The 15,519-nt window shown below is 36.8% G+C and overlaps 1 protein-coding gene across 1 annotated transcript in view; it reads right to left on the reverse strand.

Annotated features, from left to right (window-relative positions):
• Positions 1 to 15,519, reverse strand: part of VPS13B (vacuolar protein sorting 13 homolog B) — a 1,100,792-nt gene that overhangs the window by 241,542 nt on the left and 843,731 nt on the right. Inside the window, 1 exon segment of the mRNA XM_036759288.1 lies at positions 3,130 to 3,267. Within this exon segment, the coding sequence (XP_036615183.1) occupies positions 3,130 to 3,267 (138 nt within the window).

A 15,519-nucleotide genomic window follows, 5' to 3' on the forward strand; every position in this document is an offset into this window, starting at 1 on the left:
CTATGATTCTATGATCCTATAAAAATGTCCAGAAAGTCTAATGAGGGACTGGGATCAGTCAGTGACAGCCCATTCCTTATGTGTAGGCATAGCATGCTCTGCCTGACATAACCCCCATGTGGACTTTGGAGCACATGTGTTGTTGATGGTCTGCTTCAGTTGGCTGCCGAGTCAGAACTGAGAATTCCTTTTTAAAAAAAGTGCATTAACTTTGGGGTCTCTTTCCAACGTGGAGGAGTTCTAGCGAGGAATATGTTATAACCCTTTGTGTAAGGAGATCATAAGACTTTACCCCTCCACCAGGGTCACTACCATGTGGCAGTTGAGTTCATGGCCCTGATGCTGCTTTTGTTTCTGTTGTATTTATGCTTTCTACCTTATAGCTTTAAAAAGTTGGAAAAGTTCATATCAAGGCAATTCTCAAAGACATTCAAGATATCAATATCCATGTTAAAAAATGTTCCAAACCACTAACAGAGAAATGCGAATTAATGAAACTGAGTTTTACCTTACACTAATAAGACTGGCAGGTAGCAAGGTGGCAGAATGGCTAGAGTGCCCTGGAGTCAGGAAGACACATCTTCATGAGTTTAAATCTGTCCTCAGACACTTATTAGCTGTGTGAACCTGGGCAAGTCACTTTACCCTGTTTGCCTCAGTTTCCTCATCTGTAAAATCAGCTGGAGAAGGAAATGGCAAACCACACCACTGTTTTTGCCAAGAAAACCCCAAATGGCTCATGAAGAGTCAGATATGATTGAAAAACAACTGAAAAACAAGATTGGCAAAGATGACGGAAAATGAAAAATGGTAAATGTTGGAGGGGCAGTGAGAGAACAGGCACATTAAAGCACTGCTGGTGAGGCTGTGATTTAGTACAGCTATTCTGAAAAACAATTTGGAACTCTGCTCCTGAAGTCATTAAACAGTGCATACACTTTGACCCAATGACACCTCTAATTATACCCCAAAAAGACTGAAGAGGGGAAAAGGACTCATATGAACATTAATATTTAAAGCAGCTCTTTTCTGTGGTGGAAAAGAACTGGAAACTCAGGGGGTCCCTATCAACCGGAGAATGGCTGAACGTATGATGGCATATGAATTTAATGGAATACTACTGTCAGAAGAAATAATGAAAAGCCTGGGTTTAGAAAAACCTAGGAAGACTTACATGAACAAATGATGCAGACTGAAGTAATCAGAACTAGGAATTTATATAATAATAACAAAGACAGCCAACTTTGAAAGAAAGATCTCTAGATCACAGCTAATCGTGATTTCAGAGGAGTAATGATGATTGATACTATTAAGCTCCTGACAGAGAGGAAAATGCAGAATGACACAAACACTTTTTTAGACGAACAATGTGGAAATTTACTTCACTTGACTATGCATATTTGTTACAAAAGTTTAGTTCTTTTTTCCTTTTACAATAGGAGAGGGGTGAGGAGAAAAGAAAATAATGCTTGTTAATTTAAAAATGAAGAGAAATGAAAAAGAGAGATTGAGAGATTGTTAGAAGTTTGGCAACTGGAGTTAATGTCAGATTCTGTGGACGAGGGAGAGGGAGGCAGTAACTTCAGCTATGAAATGTTTAGGAGTAAAAATGGCAGGGCAAGTACTGCTTTCAGGTTGAGCCTAGCTCCCCAGGGACCAAGATGATACATATAAGGGAGAAAGTATCTTTGAGTGTTTAGGGCAAATGTTTGTACTTCTGTTCTTGCTATATCTGGCAAATATTCTTCTATAAAAGTTAGCTATGTTAATTAACTAAATGAATCTGGGTGCTAATGACTGGTAGTTCAGAATGGGGCTTGAGCTGATAACATCAGAAAGACTACCCCTAGAAGTCTGATGGGGAGAAGTAGCTAGCCATACTCTAAGGCCTCAAATTATTAGTATGAATAAGATTTAGGGTAAAGATCCTCAGAGCTTAAAAAGACTATAAAAAGAAATAAAGTCAGTTCTCCCTCAGTATTCTTGCCTGTTTGCTTTATTTTCCCCTTATAAGGTTTCTGGTTTTATCTAATTCTATGAAGCATCGCATTGATATGCTTGGTATTGCTTCAAGTTAATTAGAAAATCTTGACCTTGCCAAGTAGATAGGTCCCTGTTCCTCCATTTCCTAGAATGGAACCACAATCCTCTGTGGCTTTCTCAGTAACTGCTTGTTTGCAGTTCTTGTTTTCCATGGAAGTGGCTCCCTTTTGGACCACTATCCTTGATCCTCCCACAGCGCAGTCATATCTAGGAGATAGACAGGAGTTTCTGGAGCTCTTGTAGCTCCAGTCCCCTCCTATATTATTCATCATTGTATTTTCCCTGTTGTAAACAAGAGCCATAGAGGATATGAGACCTATGAAGGTTCTAACACCAACATTTTATTTAGAAATATATGACTAAATTATTCTACAAGGTCCAAAACACATGGTTGTCCCTCCCACACTTTCTATCCTAGGATGAAGAAAAAGAACTCACATTTCTAAAATACTCTAAATGTTTTAAAAGTTTTCTCATAGCTACCAAAAGTATACTATTCAAATCTTGATGAAATGAACACAAAATTCATTTGGAGAAACAAAAAATATATAACATCACATAAAATATTTAAAAAGGTAGGAATGAAGCAAGAATAGTGCTTCTAGACTTTAAACTATATTCTAAAAATGCAATCATCCAAACTATTTGGCACTCGTTAAAAAAAAGAAAAGTAGATCAATGGATCAAGTATTTGAAAGGCTGACATGTGAAAGAGGGAAGAGACATTCTCCTGGCCACGAAGGAGGAAGTAGGAACAATGGGTGGAAGTTGCAAAGAGATAAGTGTAGGTTTGATGAAAGGAAAAACTTCTTAACGGATCTCTCAAAGAAGTGGAATGTGTTGCCTTGGGAGGTAATGGGTCCATCTCACCGGAGGTTTTTAACTAAAGGCTGTGTCACCACATGCAGGCTGTATTATAGAGGTTCATCCCTGCCCCTCCCCCCACCCCGCCCCGTACGAAATGAATGGTCATTAGATGATCAAAGAGATCCTTTTAGACTTTTAAATTGATTCTGTAATTCTGTACTGCACAACAATGCTTATGACTTTAAAAACAGACATCTACATGAAAACACAATATCCTACCTGGTCCATTAAGGAAGTCTTTAATTTGTAGAACAACAAGAGAAGGTGGAATTCCACTTTTGGTATCTATTTCTCCAGCCACTGTCTGTAACCAGACCTTCGAGTAATCCAGAGCTTCTGGTAGTGTCTTCCCAGGATCTGAAGTGACAAGATCATAATCCAGACCATTAATAACATTTCAAGACTATAAATTGGGCTTTTAAGAAATCAAGGAAACCAGCTCCAATATACAAATACCTCTTTAATATTTCAGCAATGATACCAGAATGTGTTTACAATGTATCTATACCTTTACATATAGAGATATGTATGTGCATGCACACAAACACACATATATCCTTAATTCCAAGATTGAGATACTGACAACATTTGGTACATGTAATGTAATAGCTACTGAAGTAGCTAAGAGAATAAAGACTACCTGAAATTTTATTTATTTCATTTTTCATTAGAGTCTATGTTATACAAAATGCTCACTGTTAAGTGAATGTGGGACAGGGTTTTTTTTTTTTATGCCAGAACCAAATTAAAGAACAAAAAAGTAAACTTTATAGAAGCTTTAAAAAGTGGAACATACTTAAAGATATCATAGATTAGTATTGCTTTAAGAATTATTTGATCTACTTCGGGGTTTCACTGACATTGTAATCACTTTTTATTGCTAAGCTTTTGCAATTTCCTTCAGTAGCTTTTCCTAATTAACCTAAATGCTTAAAAAAAAAAAAAGTTCCTTAAGATCTACAATTAAAAATAAAACTTGAGGTACTCAACTTTATGTGCTAAATGCTGCATATTTTTATTTACCCTTTTTGGCTACTGATTATGGAAAAATAACATGAGTTTACTTTTTTAATTCTTGGCAATGTTACTCTTACTGAAATAACCCTTTAAAAATGACTGCTGTATCTTGGCATACAATTTTTTTCTGTGTTTTTTTTTGACCTTCTATTCAGTTTTCCTTTAGTTCCAAAATTGTTTTTCCCTGTGTGTTTTAATGGCCTCAGAATGTAAATTTTATAGAGATGCTCTTGCCATAGAGTCCATCTATCCCATTTTCATTTAATTTGAAAAGTCTTAATAAAGTATTATTTATTTTAGGTTTTATTGATTGGATTACTTTCAAGAATGGCATTTACATATTATATTCAACATATGGTCTTACACTAACACTGTCATATGTGAATGGGCATATAAATTTTACCTTGGAATTTGTATTTCTTGACATTGTCATGTGATTCTGATGAAATCTGGCACTTCTGTACATTTATGTGATTTCAAAGAAAATACTGAAACCAACTGATGGTGATGTTAGACCTATGTGGTAAAGATCAAATGCTGTCAGTGCATTCTTCCTTTTTTTAAAAAATATGATGCATGATTTTAAAGCAGTAAATACATTACAGAGTAGACCCATCACTAAGTAATGCTGTTCCTAGTCTTGCTCTCAGAATGTGGCCTTGTACATAGGTTGTTACTAGTAAGAGATGCAAACAGGCTCATGCATCTAGTGTTCTAATAATTTTTGCCATCATCAGCAAAGAAATTAGTAGGTTAGAGCAGCACTCCTCAAATTATGGGTCACAACCCCATGAAAAATTTGGCAACAGTAAAAGGTTTCTGAACATGCCATGACGAAAAATTAATTAAAAATCAAATGCGTAATGAATCCGTGGTGTTTCTGGTAGCACTTGCCAGTGTTGCAACTTCACTGCAGCCTCACTGCGCACTCACTTCATACTGCACATGCCCTCAGGCCATACAATATTAAGGAACGCTGTGAAAACTACCCAAATGAGAAAAGGCGTGAGTGGAAAAAGTTTAAGAAGCCCTGCATTAAAGCACAGAACCTGAATCTGCATAGGGTTCTGACTGAAATTTCTTTACCTAACCATGGTCTTTAATTATTTCATTTTACCATGACCTCTAATCCTTCCAGCTGTCAACTAATTGTTTCCCAGGTCATCACCCTAGGACTGTCTACCCTACACTTCCCTTCCCTGTCTCAACTCCTTGGTGAATCAGTTCAAGCCCATACTATCCCCTGTACTCCAGTACTTTGTACTCTTTTCTTATCTCCAATCATATCTTGGCAAACCTCCATCCTGAATTACTCTTCCTACCACCTGCCTCCTTTGCTCTTATTCATGTGTTGCTGAATGGGGCTGGAGAAAATTTTGTAAAGTGCTTTACAAAAATTTTCTCATTTTATCCTCACAACAACCTAGGGAGCTGGGTACTATTATTGTTATCCCCATTTTACAAACAGGGCAACTGAGACAGAGGCTAAGTGTCTTGTTGAGGGTCACAGAGCCAGTAAGTATCCATTGCAAGATTTAAACTTGGTATTCCTCACTCCAGAAGGCAGCTAGGTAGCTCAGTGGATAGAGTGCTGGGCCTACAGTCAAGAAGATCTGAGTTCAAATCTGCCCTTGGACACTTACTAGCTACGTGACCCTGGGCAGATCACTTATCCTTTGAAGGTCTTAACATACTGGAGAATGAAACGGCAAACCATTCCAGTATCTTTGCCAAGGAAACCCCATGGACAGTATGGACCAATGGTCCACAGGGTCATGAAGAATCGGGTACAAGTGAACAACTTCTTCACTCCAGGTGCAGTGTTTTATCAATTGTACCACTTAATTGTGAGTGCCTTCTTTGTATCCCCAGGGTTTAGCACAGTGCCTAATAAGTGCTTAATAAATGCTTGTAGAATAACTAATGATGGAACTCCTGAAGATTTGTAAAACACGTTACACCTATTGTCTTATTTGAGCTATATACAACAATCCTGTGAGGTAGGTGCTATTATTATCTTCATTTTACAGATGGAGAGACTGAGGTTAAAAGAAACTTCTCACAAAAGATGTCACTTGAGCTCAGCTTTGAAGAAAACTAAATATTCAAGGAGAGAATTTATTCCAGGCATAGAAGATAGACTGTTCAAAGGAACAAAGATAAGAGATAGAGTCCTATGTAGGAAGATCAGTGAGAAGGCCAGTTTGGATAGACCAAAAAATATGTGATGATATGTATATATAAGCATACATATGTGTGTAGGTATATGCATGTACACACATGTACATATACATATACATATACATGCATATTGAAGCTGTTAAGGTTGGTTAGAACCAGGTTGTAAAGGGATTTAAATGACCATCAGAGGAGTTTTTATTTGATCAGTGAGACAAAAGGGAGTCACTGAAGTTTACTGAGCAGGGCAGTGGCAGGTCCTAAACCTGATCAGAAGGGTTGAGAAAGGTGAGATCAGAAAAGTATAGAGCTGTTTGTGAAACATGAGCACCCTGGTGCCTATTGTAAAGGCCTCCTACATCAGATCAAAGTAGGAGCTGGGATTCCTGGGATAATATGACTGGAAACTTCTGGATGAACAAAATGATAGATTAACTATTCTCTGCAAAATTCCTCAAACCTCTGACCTCCAAATACATGAATTTTGGTTATAAATATTTAAAGAAAAATCCTCAAGATACAACAAGACAAAACAATAGGTGAGTAGGAGTATTAAGAATTAACACGAGAGAACTTTAATACTAAAAATAATTACTGAGAGACCCTCATAAGAGACCCCCATACCCACCTTCAGTGAATATAAGATAAATTGCAGGCTTTTGCAGAATAGTCCTTTAAGTAGGGAACACCATGGCTACAGTGACTGTCTGAATATCCCCATCCTGATCTTATCCCTTAAGAAGCAGCAGTTCACTCTGAAGCTCAGAGGTTGGGCCGCAATAGGTCTCTGCCCAAGCTCCACTTAACGGCTGTATTTTGGGCCCTCCTGGCTTAGAGTGAATGTCAATGGAAACAGTTTCTTTTTAGAACAGCAACCCTGAGGGTCTTCCCCTCTCCCACCTAGATTTTTTTTTCTTTTTTCTAACTAAAGGGGCCATCCCTTGACTCACTTCTTAAATAGGCCTATTCACTGAATGGGCATTACCTCACTCTAAGTGAGTACATGAAAAGGCCTTAGCTGAAAAGGGCCAGGGTACATTGCATCTTGGGTCATCTCCAGTCATCCTGTTGAATATCAGGTAACTAGATTCAGATGGCTCTGGAGGAGAAAGTGAGGCTGGTGACCTTGCACAGTCCTCCCTCACTCAAATCCAAGTCAACTGCAAGTCGTATCATCATTTCCCTGAAGTCATGGTCCTCTTCGAAAATGAAGGACAAACAACCCAGGTTAAGTGATGGAACAAAGGACTGTAGAAATAAATGGATAAAGATAGCACAGAGGGGCTGGGTTTGATTTCAAGGAAATACTGAATGGAAACCTAGTTGCATTTTTGAGATTACTCAGAACAAGGACCCAGGCAGGCAAAACTCGCCTTTCAGGTCAGCATTGGCATCTGTGGCACCAATAAAATAAATGGAGAGACCACAGTCATGGAAAATAAAAGAAAAAGTCTGAAGCATCAAAGATATCAGTAATATAAGTCCAGAGCACAATGGATCAGATCCTAAAAATCAGAATGAAAAATCAGCAACACTAATATACAGTTAATAAATGTAATACAAAAGACAAGATTGCTTGATGAGAGACAGAACACTGTACCCTACTTTCCTCCTGAAGATCACAGAATAGTAATAAGATATCTCAAAATGCCTAATAAGAGAAGTATAACTCATTAAAAAAAATTAGGGGAAGTAGAGCCATGATGGCAAAGTAGTAGAAGAAATACAATGGGCTTTCTGCCCAAACAGGCGTAGAAAACGTACCAAACCAAATCCTGATGGAGAAATCCAAGAAAAAGTCACAGTGAGTCATTTGTCCAGCCCAGGGTGACATAGGGAAGACAGGAAAATTTGTGGACAAAGGGACAGAGTATGACTGAGAGCTTAGTATCAAGCAGAGTATTCCAGTGCAAAGGAGAGACTGTACAGCAGGGCAAGAGTGATTCCGAGACCTATACCAGGGCACCATGACAGGAATAGGTGCCAACTGGAAGCTTTGTTTCTCATTACTCAGTTCCAGGTCATACATTCCAAGGCAGAATGAAGAGGAGATCTGTACTCAGGCCTGGTCTTCTGGGGTGAGGAGCAGTTGCAGACCCTAGACAGTGTATTGAGAGATGAAGTTCAGAAAAAAGCAGCAGCTGTTTGGCTTGGATCTCAGGAACCCTAAAATGAAATCTGAATTGAGAAATTAGGCTGGAAGAATGAGTAAACAAAAAAAGAATCCTACTACAAAAAGCTATTATTGTGATAGGGATGCCTAATAAACAAATCCAAAAAAAATGACTTTAAAGCATCTACAAGTAGAGACTGAAAGAAAAACACAATTAAGTATTCAACTAGAACTATTGGTGAAGATGAAGCAAGAGTTTAAAAAAATTGTTTTTTGTAAATGAAATGAGAACACTAGAGGAAAAAATTGGAAAAGAAATGAGAGTTATGGAAAGAAGAACTGGAAAGAAAATTAACAGCTTGGTACAAAAAGTACAAAACTGCCCAAGCAACAAACTCCCAGAAAAATAAGATGAAGCAAACAGAAGCTAATGACTCCGTAAGACAAGAAATATTAAAACCAATCCAAAAGAATGAAAAAAAATTAAAGAAAATGTAAGGTATTTCAACAAAAAACCAAAATAAAACAAAACACCCAACCTGGAAAACAGATCAAGTAGAAAAAATTTAAGAATTGTTGGACTACTTGAATGCCATGACCAAAAAACAAACAAACAACAACAAAAAACCAGACCATAATTTAAGCAATCTTAAGGAAAACTAGTCAGATCTCTTAGAACCAAAGGACAAAGTAGAAACAGAAAGAATCCACTTGTCACCTCCTGAAACAAATCCCCCAAATAAAAACACTCATCAACACTATAGCCAAAGTCTAGAACTTTTAGGTCAAAGAAAAACTACTAGAAGTAGCCAGAAAGAAAGAATTCAAATACTGAGAAGCTACTTACAGTTACCACTACAAAAGAATGGCAAGCTTACAATACAATATTAAAGAAAGCAAAGGACATAGGCTAATAATCAAGAACACCTGACTCTGCAAAACTGAGTATAATCCTACAGAGGAAAATAATATGTACCTTTCAATAAACAGAAGACTTTCAAGTATTCCTGATGAAAACACCAGAACTGCATAAAAACCCTGAGGGCAAACACAGGAGTTAACCGAAACATTAAAAAAGTAAACATAAGTGAGCAACCATAAGGGACTATACACAAGGCTAAACTGTTTGCATTCTAGTATGGAGAGAGGATATGCATGTCTCCTTAGAACCCCATCAGCATCAAGAGTCATAGAGAGAGTCTAATTAGAGAGTTTGGGAGTGGATCTGTTATGTCTTGATGATCTCACAATACAACATTCAAGCACCTACTATGTATTAAGCACTATGCTAAGCACTTGAGATAGAAATAAGAAAAGACAGTACAAGACCTCACGGAGATTATAGTCTAATGAAAGAAGATAATACACAAAAGAAAGCTAGAAAAGCAGGGCTGAGGGGAGGCAGAAGGGCACGAAGATGGTGGAGCCAAATCCATCCACGCAGCTGGTAGGAAATGAAAAGTTAGCTGAGCTTTTGGGCCCTCTGTAAAAAAAAAAAAAAAAAAGGCTTTGGAAATAATTTTATCTTCCACTCTCCAGTCCTCCAATCAGAGAAAGGGAGGCAACTGAAGGTAGTAGAGATATGAATACCAAGGCTGAAGCAATCTCTGTGATGAAGAGTTCCTGGTAGATGAGGTTATCCTGGGGTCAGGGAAGGGGAATGATGGTGGTGAAGTTGAAAAGTAAGCAGTGTAGCTGGTGTGAAGTGAAGTGTTAGCTGAACTAAGAGAAGAATGGAAAGAAAAAGGAAGAACAACACACTAGGGAAAGGGAGGTTAGGGAAAATTATCTTACATAATGAGGGTACACAAGTGGATATCTTTGTAAACAATGAGGAAGGGGTGGGGGTGAGCAGCTGACACAAACTTTACTTTAGCTGGTCAAAGGATAAAAACACACACATACACAGACACACAGAGTTGTACACAGAAATACGTTTCACTCAACAGGAAGATAGGAAGGAAATACAAGGGAGAAGAGGGAATTAGACAGAGGGAGGGATTAGCCTTAAGCAAAACATACTCTACCAAAGGATATAGAAAAATATTTATAGCAGCTCTTTTTGAGGTGGCAAAGAATGGGAATCTGAGGCGTGCTCATAAATTGGGGAATAGTTGAACAAGCTGCAGGGGTGGGGAACCTTCAGACTCAAGGCCACATGTGGCCCTCTAGGTCCTCAAATGCAGCCCTTTGACTGAATCCAAACTTCACAAAACAAATCCCCTTAATAAAAGGATTTATTCTGTAAAACTTGGACTCAGTCTAAAGGCTGCACCCAAGGACCTAGAAAGCGACAGGTTCCCCTGAATATAAATGTGATGTAATACTATTGTGCTGTAAAAAAAAATGAAGAGGAAGAGATTTCTCTGAAATCATCTGGGAAGACTTGTGTGAATGGTAGCCAAGTGAAGTGAACAAAACCAGGAAAACAATTTCAACAATAACAACAATATGGCAAGGAAAAACAACTTGAAAAAATTAGAAACTCTAATCAGCATAATGATTCTTAAGGAATGATGAAGAAACCTTTTTTTTTTTAACAAGGCCAAAGAGAAAATTTGTTTTGCTTGATTATCCATGTTTGTAACAGGTGTTCTGTTTTTCTTTCACTTCCTTAAAAAAATTATTTCTAGTTCCAAATTCTCTCTCTTCTTCCAGCCCCTCCTCCCACCCATAAGGAAGGCAAGAAATGATATTTATTACACATGTGAAGTCATGCAAAACATTATTTCTGCATTGGTCACATTGCAAAAAAAAAAAGCACCAAGAAAAGTAAAGTGAAAGAAAATATACTTTAATTTGTACTCAGAATTTATTAGTTTTTTTCTCTGGAGGTAGGTAGCATTTTTTCATTGGGAATGTTTTAAGTATTGCCATGGATCACTGTTTTCATTAGAATAGCTAAGTCTTTCACAGTTGATTGTTCTTATGGTATTGCTATTACTATGTACAATGATCTCTTGGTTCTTCTCACTTCACTTTGCATCAGTTCACATAAGTCTTCTCATGTTTTTCTGAAACCGCCATTTGTCATTTCTTATAGCACAATAGTATTCCATCATATACCACAACTTGTTCTGCCATTCCCCAATTGATGGGCATCCCCTCAATTTCCAATTCTTTGCCACCACAAAAAGAACTGCTATAAATATTTTTGTACATATAGGTCCTTTTCTTTTGATCTCTTTGCTATAGAAGAGGTATTGTTAGGCTGAAGTATGCACAGTTCTATGGGAGTAGTTTCAAATTGTTCTCTAGAATAGTTGGACCAGTTCACAATTCCACCAAAAGTACATTAGTGTCCCAATTTTTCCACATCCCCTCCGGCATCTACTGTTTTCCCTTTCTCATGTTAGCCATCTAATTGGTGTGAGGTGATATCTCACAATTGTTTTAATTTTTTTATTTCTCTAATCATTAATGACAGAGCATTTTTTCATGCATATATTGAGAGCTTTGATTTCTTTTTCTGCAAACTGCCTGTTCATATCCTTTAACTATTTATCAAACAGGGAATGGCTCCTATTTTTATAGCAATCTGCAGTTTTGGAGGCAATATCTACATCATTGAGATCACAAATCTTTTAGAATATTTTGGAATATTTGAAAACAAACTGCTATCAAATGAGCTTATAATACTATGTCTTTTTAAACATTTGGGGAATGGCTCTTATTTTTATAAATTTTGTTCAGTTCCCTATACACTTGGGAGATGAGACCTTTATTAGAGAAACTTGCTGTAAAATTCCCTCCTTCCCCCCTTCAGTTTCCTGCTTTCCTTCTAATTTTAGCTGCATTGGTTTTGTTTGTGCAAAACCTTTTACATTTAATATAATCAAAATTATCCATTTTACCTCTGGTGATCTTTTCTATCTCTTGTTTGGTCATGCACTCTTCTCTTATCCATATATTTGACAGGTTATCTTTTTTATGCTAATCTAATTTGCTTATGACATCACCTCTTATATCACTTACTCATTTTGCGCTTATCTTGGCATACAAGGAGAGATGTTGGTTTATGCCTAGCTTCTGCCAGACTACTTTCTTTCTTTTTTTTTTTTTTTGCAGGGGGGAAGGCAGGGCAATTGGGGTTAAGTGACTTGCCCAAGGTCACACAGCTAGTAAATGTGTCAAGTGTCTGAGGCCGGATTTGAACTCAGGTACTCCTGACTCCAGGGCTGGTGCTCTACTCACTGCGCCACCTAGCTGCCCCTGCCAGACTACTTTCTAGATTTCCCTGCACTTTCTGTCAAAGAGTGAATTCTGACCCCAACAGCTTGGATCTCTGAGTTTATCAAACACCATCTGACTGTGGTCATTTACTTCTGCATATTGTGTGCCTAATCTATTCTGTACCAGATTATTTTGATGACTATCAGTTTGTAGTACAATTTGAGATCTGACACTGCTTTTTCTTTTGTTTTCAATTGGGGGAAGGTGGGTTGAAAAGGACAAAAGGTGGATTCTTGTTGATTGAAAAAACCATAATTTTAAAAAGTAATAATTGATTAAAAAAGGACAAATTAGGAATGAATGTTAGAAATTTGAGCTCTCAGTGTAAAATACAGAGTGCTTGATGCCAAATTAAAGAACACAGGAGGTTGAGAGACTGAGGGAAAACATACTCAGTACTTGTACAGATTCAGTTATAAAAATGCTCCTTAAAGAAAGGAATAACAATTTAAATATCTGGAAGAATATTCAGGGCTCTTGGCTGGGCTGCGCCAATATAATAAGAATGATAATACCATTCAAGTCATTTACAATTTTAATACTATGTCAATCAAATTACCAATGGAATACTTATGGAATTATATACAACGACAACAAAATTCTTTTGGAGAAACAAAATACCTAGAATAACAAAAGGAATAATGAAAAAAGGCAAGAATGAAATGGGCTATTTCCCAATAGCCATTTCTAGACATCAAGCTATATTATAGAACCTTCAAAACCATTTGGAATTAGTTAAAAAACTGAGAAGTTGACCTAAGGGCCACACTTGACAGGGGAGAATCAGAAATAATTCACCTCAATAACCCATTGTTCAATAAAACCAAAATTACAAGTTACTTAGAAAGGAACTCATTATTTGATAAGAAATAGTGGGAAAACTGGAAAGCAGTCTAGAAAATAAACAGGATCATACCAACATCTTATGCCATGTTCCAGAAAAATTCAAAATGGATATGAAACTTGAACATTAAAGATCATACCATTTAAAAAATGGCCATATAACTCACAGAACTGCAGGTAGCAGATGATTTTTAACCAAAAAATTAATTGCAAAAAATTTGATCAAAACTTTCAGATATAGGTTTGATATCCAAGATACATTGACAGCTAAGAGAAACATACAAGACCAAAATCCATCCTCCATAGACAAAGAGGCAAAGGATAGGAACAAACCTTTTTTAAAAGAAGAACTATTTTTCAAACCATTAAAAATCATATGAAACAATTCTCCAAATCTCTAATAAAGGAAAGGTACATCAAAAGAACCCTGACATTTCACTTCATACCCAACAAACTGGCAAAAATTACAAAAGATGGGAGTAGTCAATGTTGGAGAGATCATAGAAAACAGGCACACTGATGCATTGTTGGTGGAGCTGGATACTTGACAATCACTACAAAAACGTAAATGAAAAGAACAACTATCATATCAATAAAAAATTAGTGTTGGAAAATTATAGAGAACAAGCTTGGGCTCGAAGAAGAGATATAACAAGATATCTTTTCCCATGGTTCTGCAGAGGTGGAAGTGGGACTTATATAATACCCGTGCCTTTTTTTTTCAAATGTATAAATTGGTTTTGCTTCATTTTTTTCTCTTCCTCCTTTTCTTAAATTTTTTTTTTGTTACAAGAGATAGCACAGGGAGGAAGGACTATAGGAGGAAATCTATTTAAAAGGAAAAGAGATCAACAAAAATCTGTTTTAAGAAATAAAATAATCCCATGTTTTTCAAAAGAAACAACTGCCAAAGAGAATATCCAAAAAGTGTGAACCAGTTCTAAAATTTATCACTGTTTCCCAGGCTGTCAGTCTCCCTAAGTTTGATCTGAATTTTGTAATTTGTTTTTTAATGTACTTGCAGAGCCTTTATTTTACTAATGGACGTGGGTTTTCCCTTAGATCTGTTAAAATGAGGTCCGAAGGTCTTCTTTTTGGAGTGAGGTTATCCAAGTTGGGGAATTTTAATCCTTGGATAATTTCCAGAGTTATTAAATGAGTCTTTGGTTTTTTTCACTTTCATTTTTCATTCTCACTTAAATGAGACTTAATAATTACATTGCTTGTCTCTTTTCTGAAAAGAAACTTTGAAACTGAAGTCAGAAGAATTTTCACTATCATTTGCTCCATTTGAAAATCTAGATATTCCTCAGATTTAAGATATTCTGCTTATTTTGCCTCACCTCATTAGGTTAATGGTGGATTTTATTTTATTTTATTTTGAGATTTTTTATTTTTAGTTTACAACACTTGGTTCTACATAATTTTGAGTTCCAGATTTTCTTCCCCCACTCCCCCCTCCATCTCCAAGATGGCATGGAATCCGATATATCTTCTACGTATAACTTTGCATTGAGCTAATTTATACACTAGTCAAGTTGTGAAGAAGAATTATGACCAATGGAATGAATTATGAGAAGGAGGAAGCAGAAACAACAACAACAAAACCCAAAACAAAAACAAAAGAGGAAAAAAAGGGAAAAAAAAAGGCAAGCATAAAGTGTGCCTCAATCTGCATTCAGACTCCATAGTTCTTTCTCTGGATATAGATAGCACTCTCCATCAAGAGTCCTTTGGAGTTGTCTTTGCACCTTGTGTTGCTGAGAAGAGCAAAGTCTATCAGGGTTAGTCATCACACAATCCATGTATCTGTGATTGTGTATAATGTTCTCCTGGTTCTGCTCTGCTCACTCAGCATTGTATCATGTAGGTTTTTCCAGGTTGTTAAGAAGTCTGTATCTTCCCCATTTCTTATAGCACAATAGTATTCCATTACCTTCATATACCACAACTTGTTCAGCCATTCCCCAATTGATGGGCATCCCCTTGATTTCCAATTCTTTGCTACTACAAAAAGAGCCGCTATAAATATTTTTGTACATTTGGGTAATGGTGTATTTTAAATGATCAAGTTGTTTAAATTGCACTTTTATTAGGGTCCTTACATGCATAAGTCTTAGAACAGAACTTAATGATGATAGTGTTCTCATGCTATAGAGCTTTCAAGCTATAATGCATATCACACCCTGACCATTAGAAAAGCACAACTAATAAAGGAACATATG

Source organism: Trichosurus vulpecula, chromosome 1 (assembly GCF_011100635.1).
Source record: "Trichosurus vulpecula isolate mTriVul1 chromosome 1, mTriVul1.pri, whole genome shotgun sequence".
Lineage (NCBI taxonomy): Eukaryota > Metazoa > Chordata > Mammalia > Diprotodontia > Phalangeridae > Trichosurus > Trichosurus vulpecula.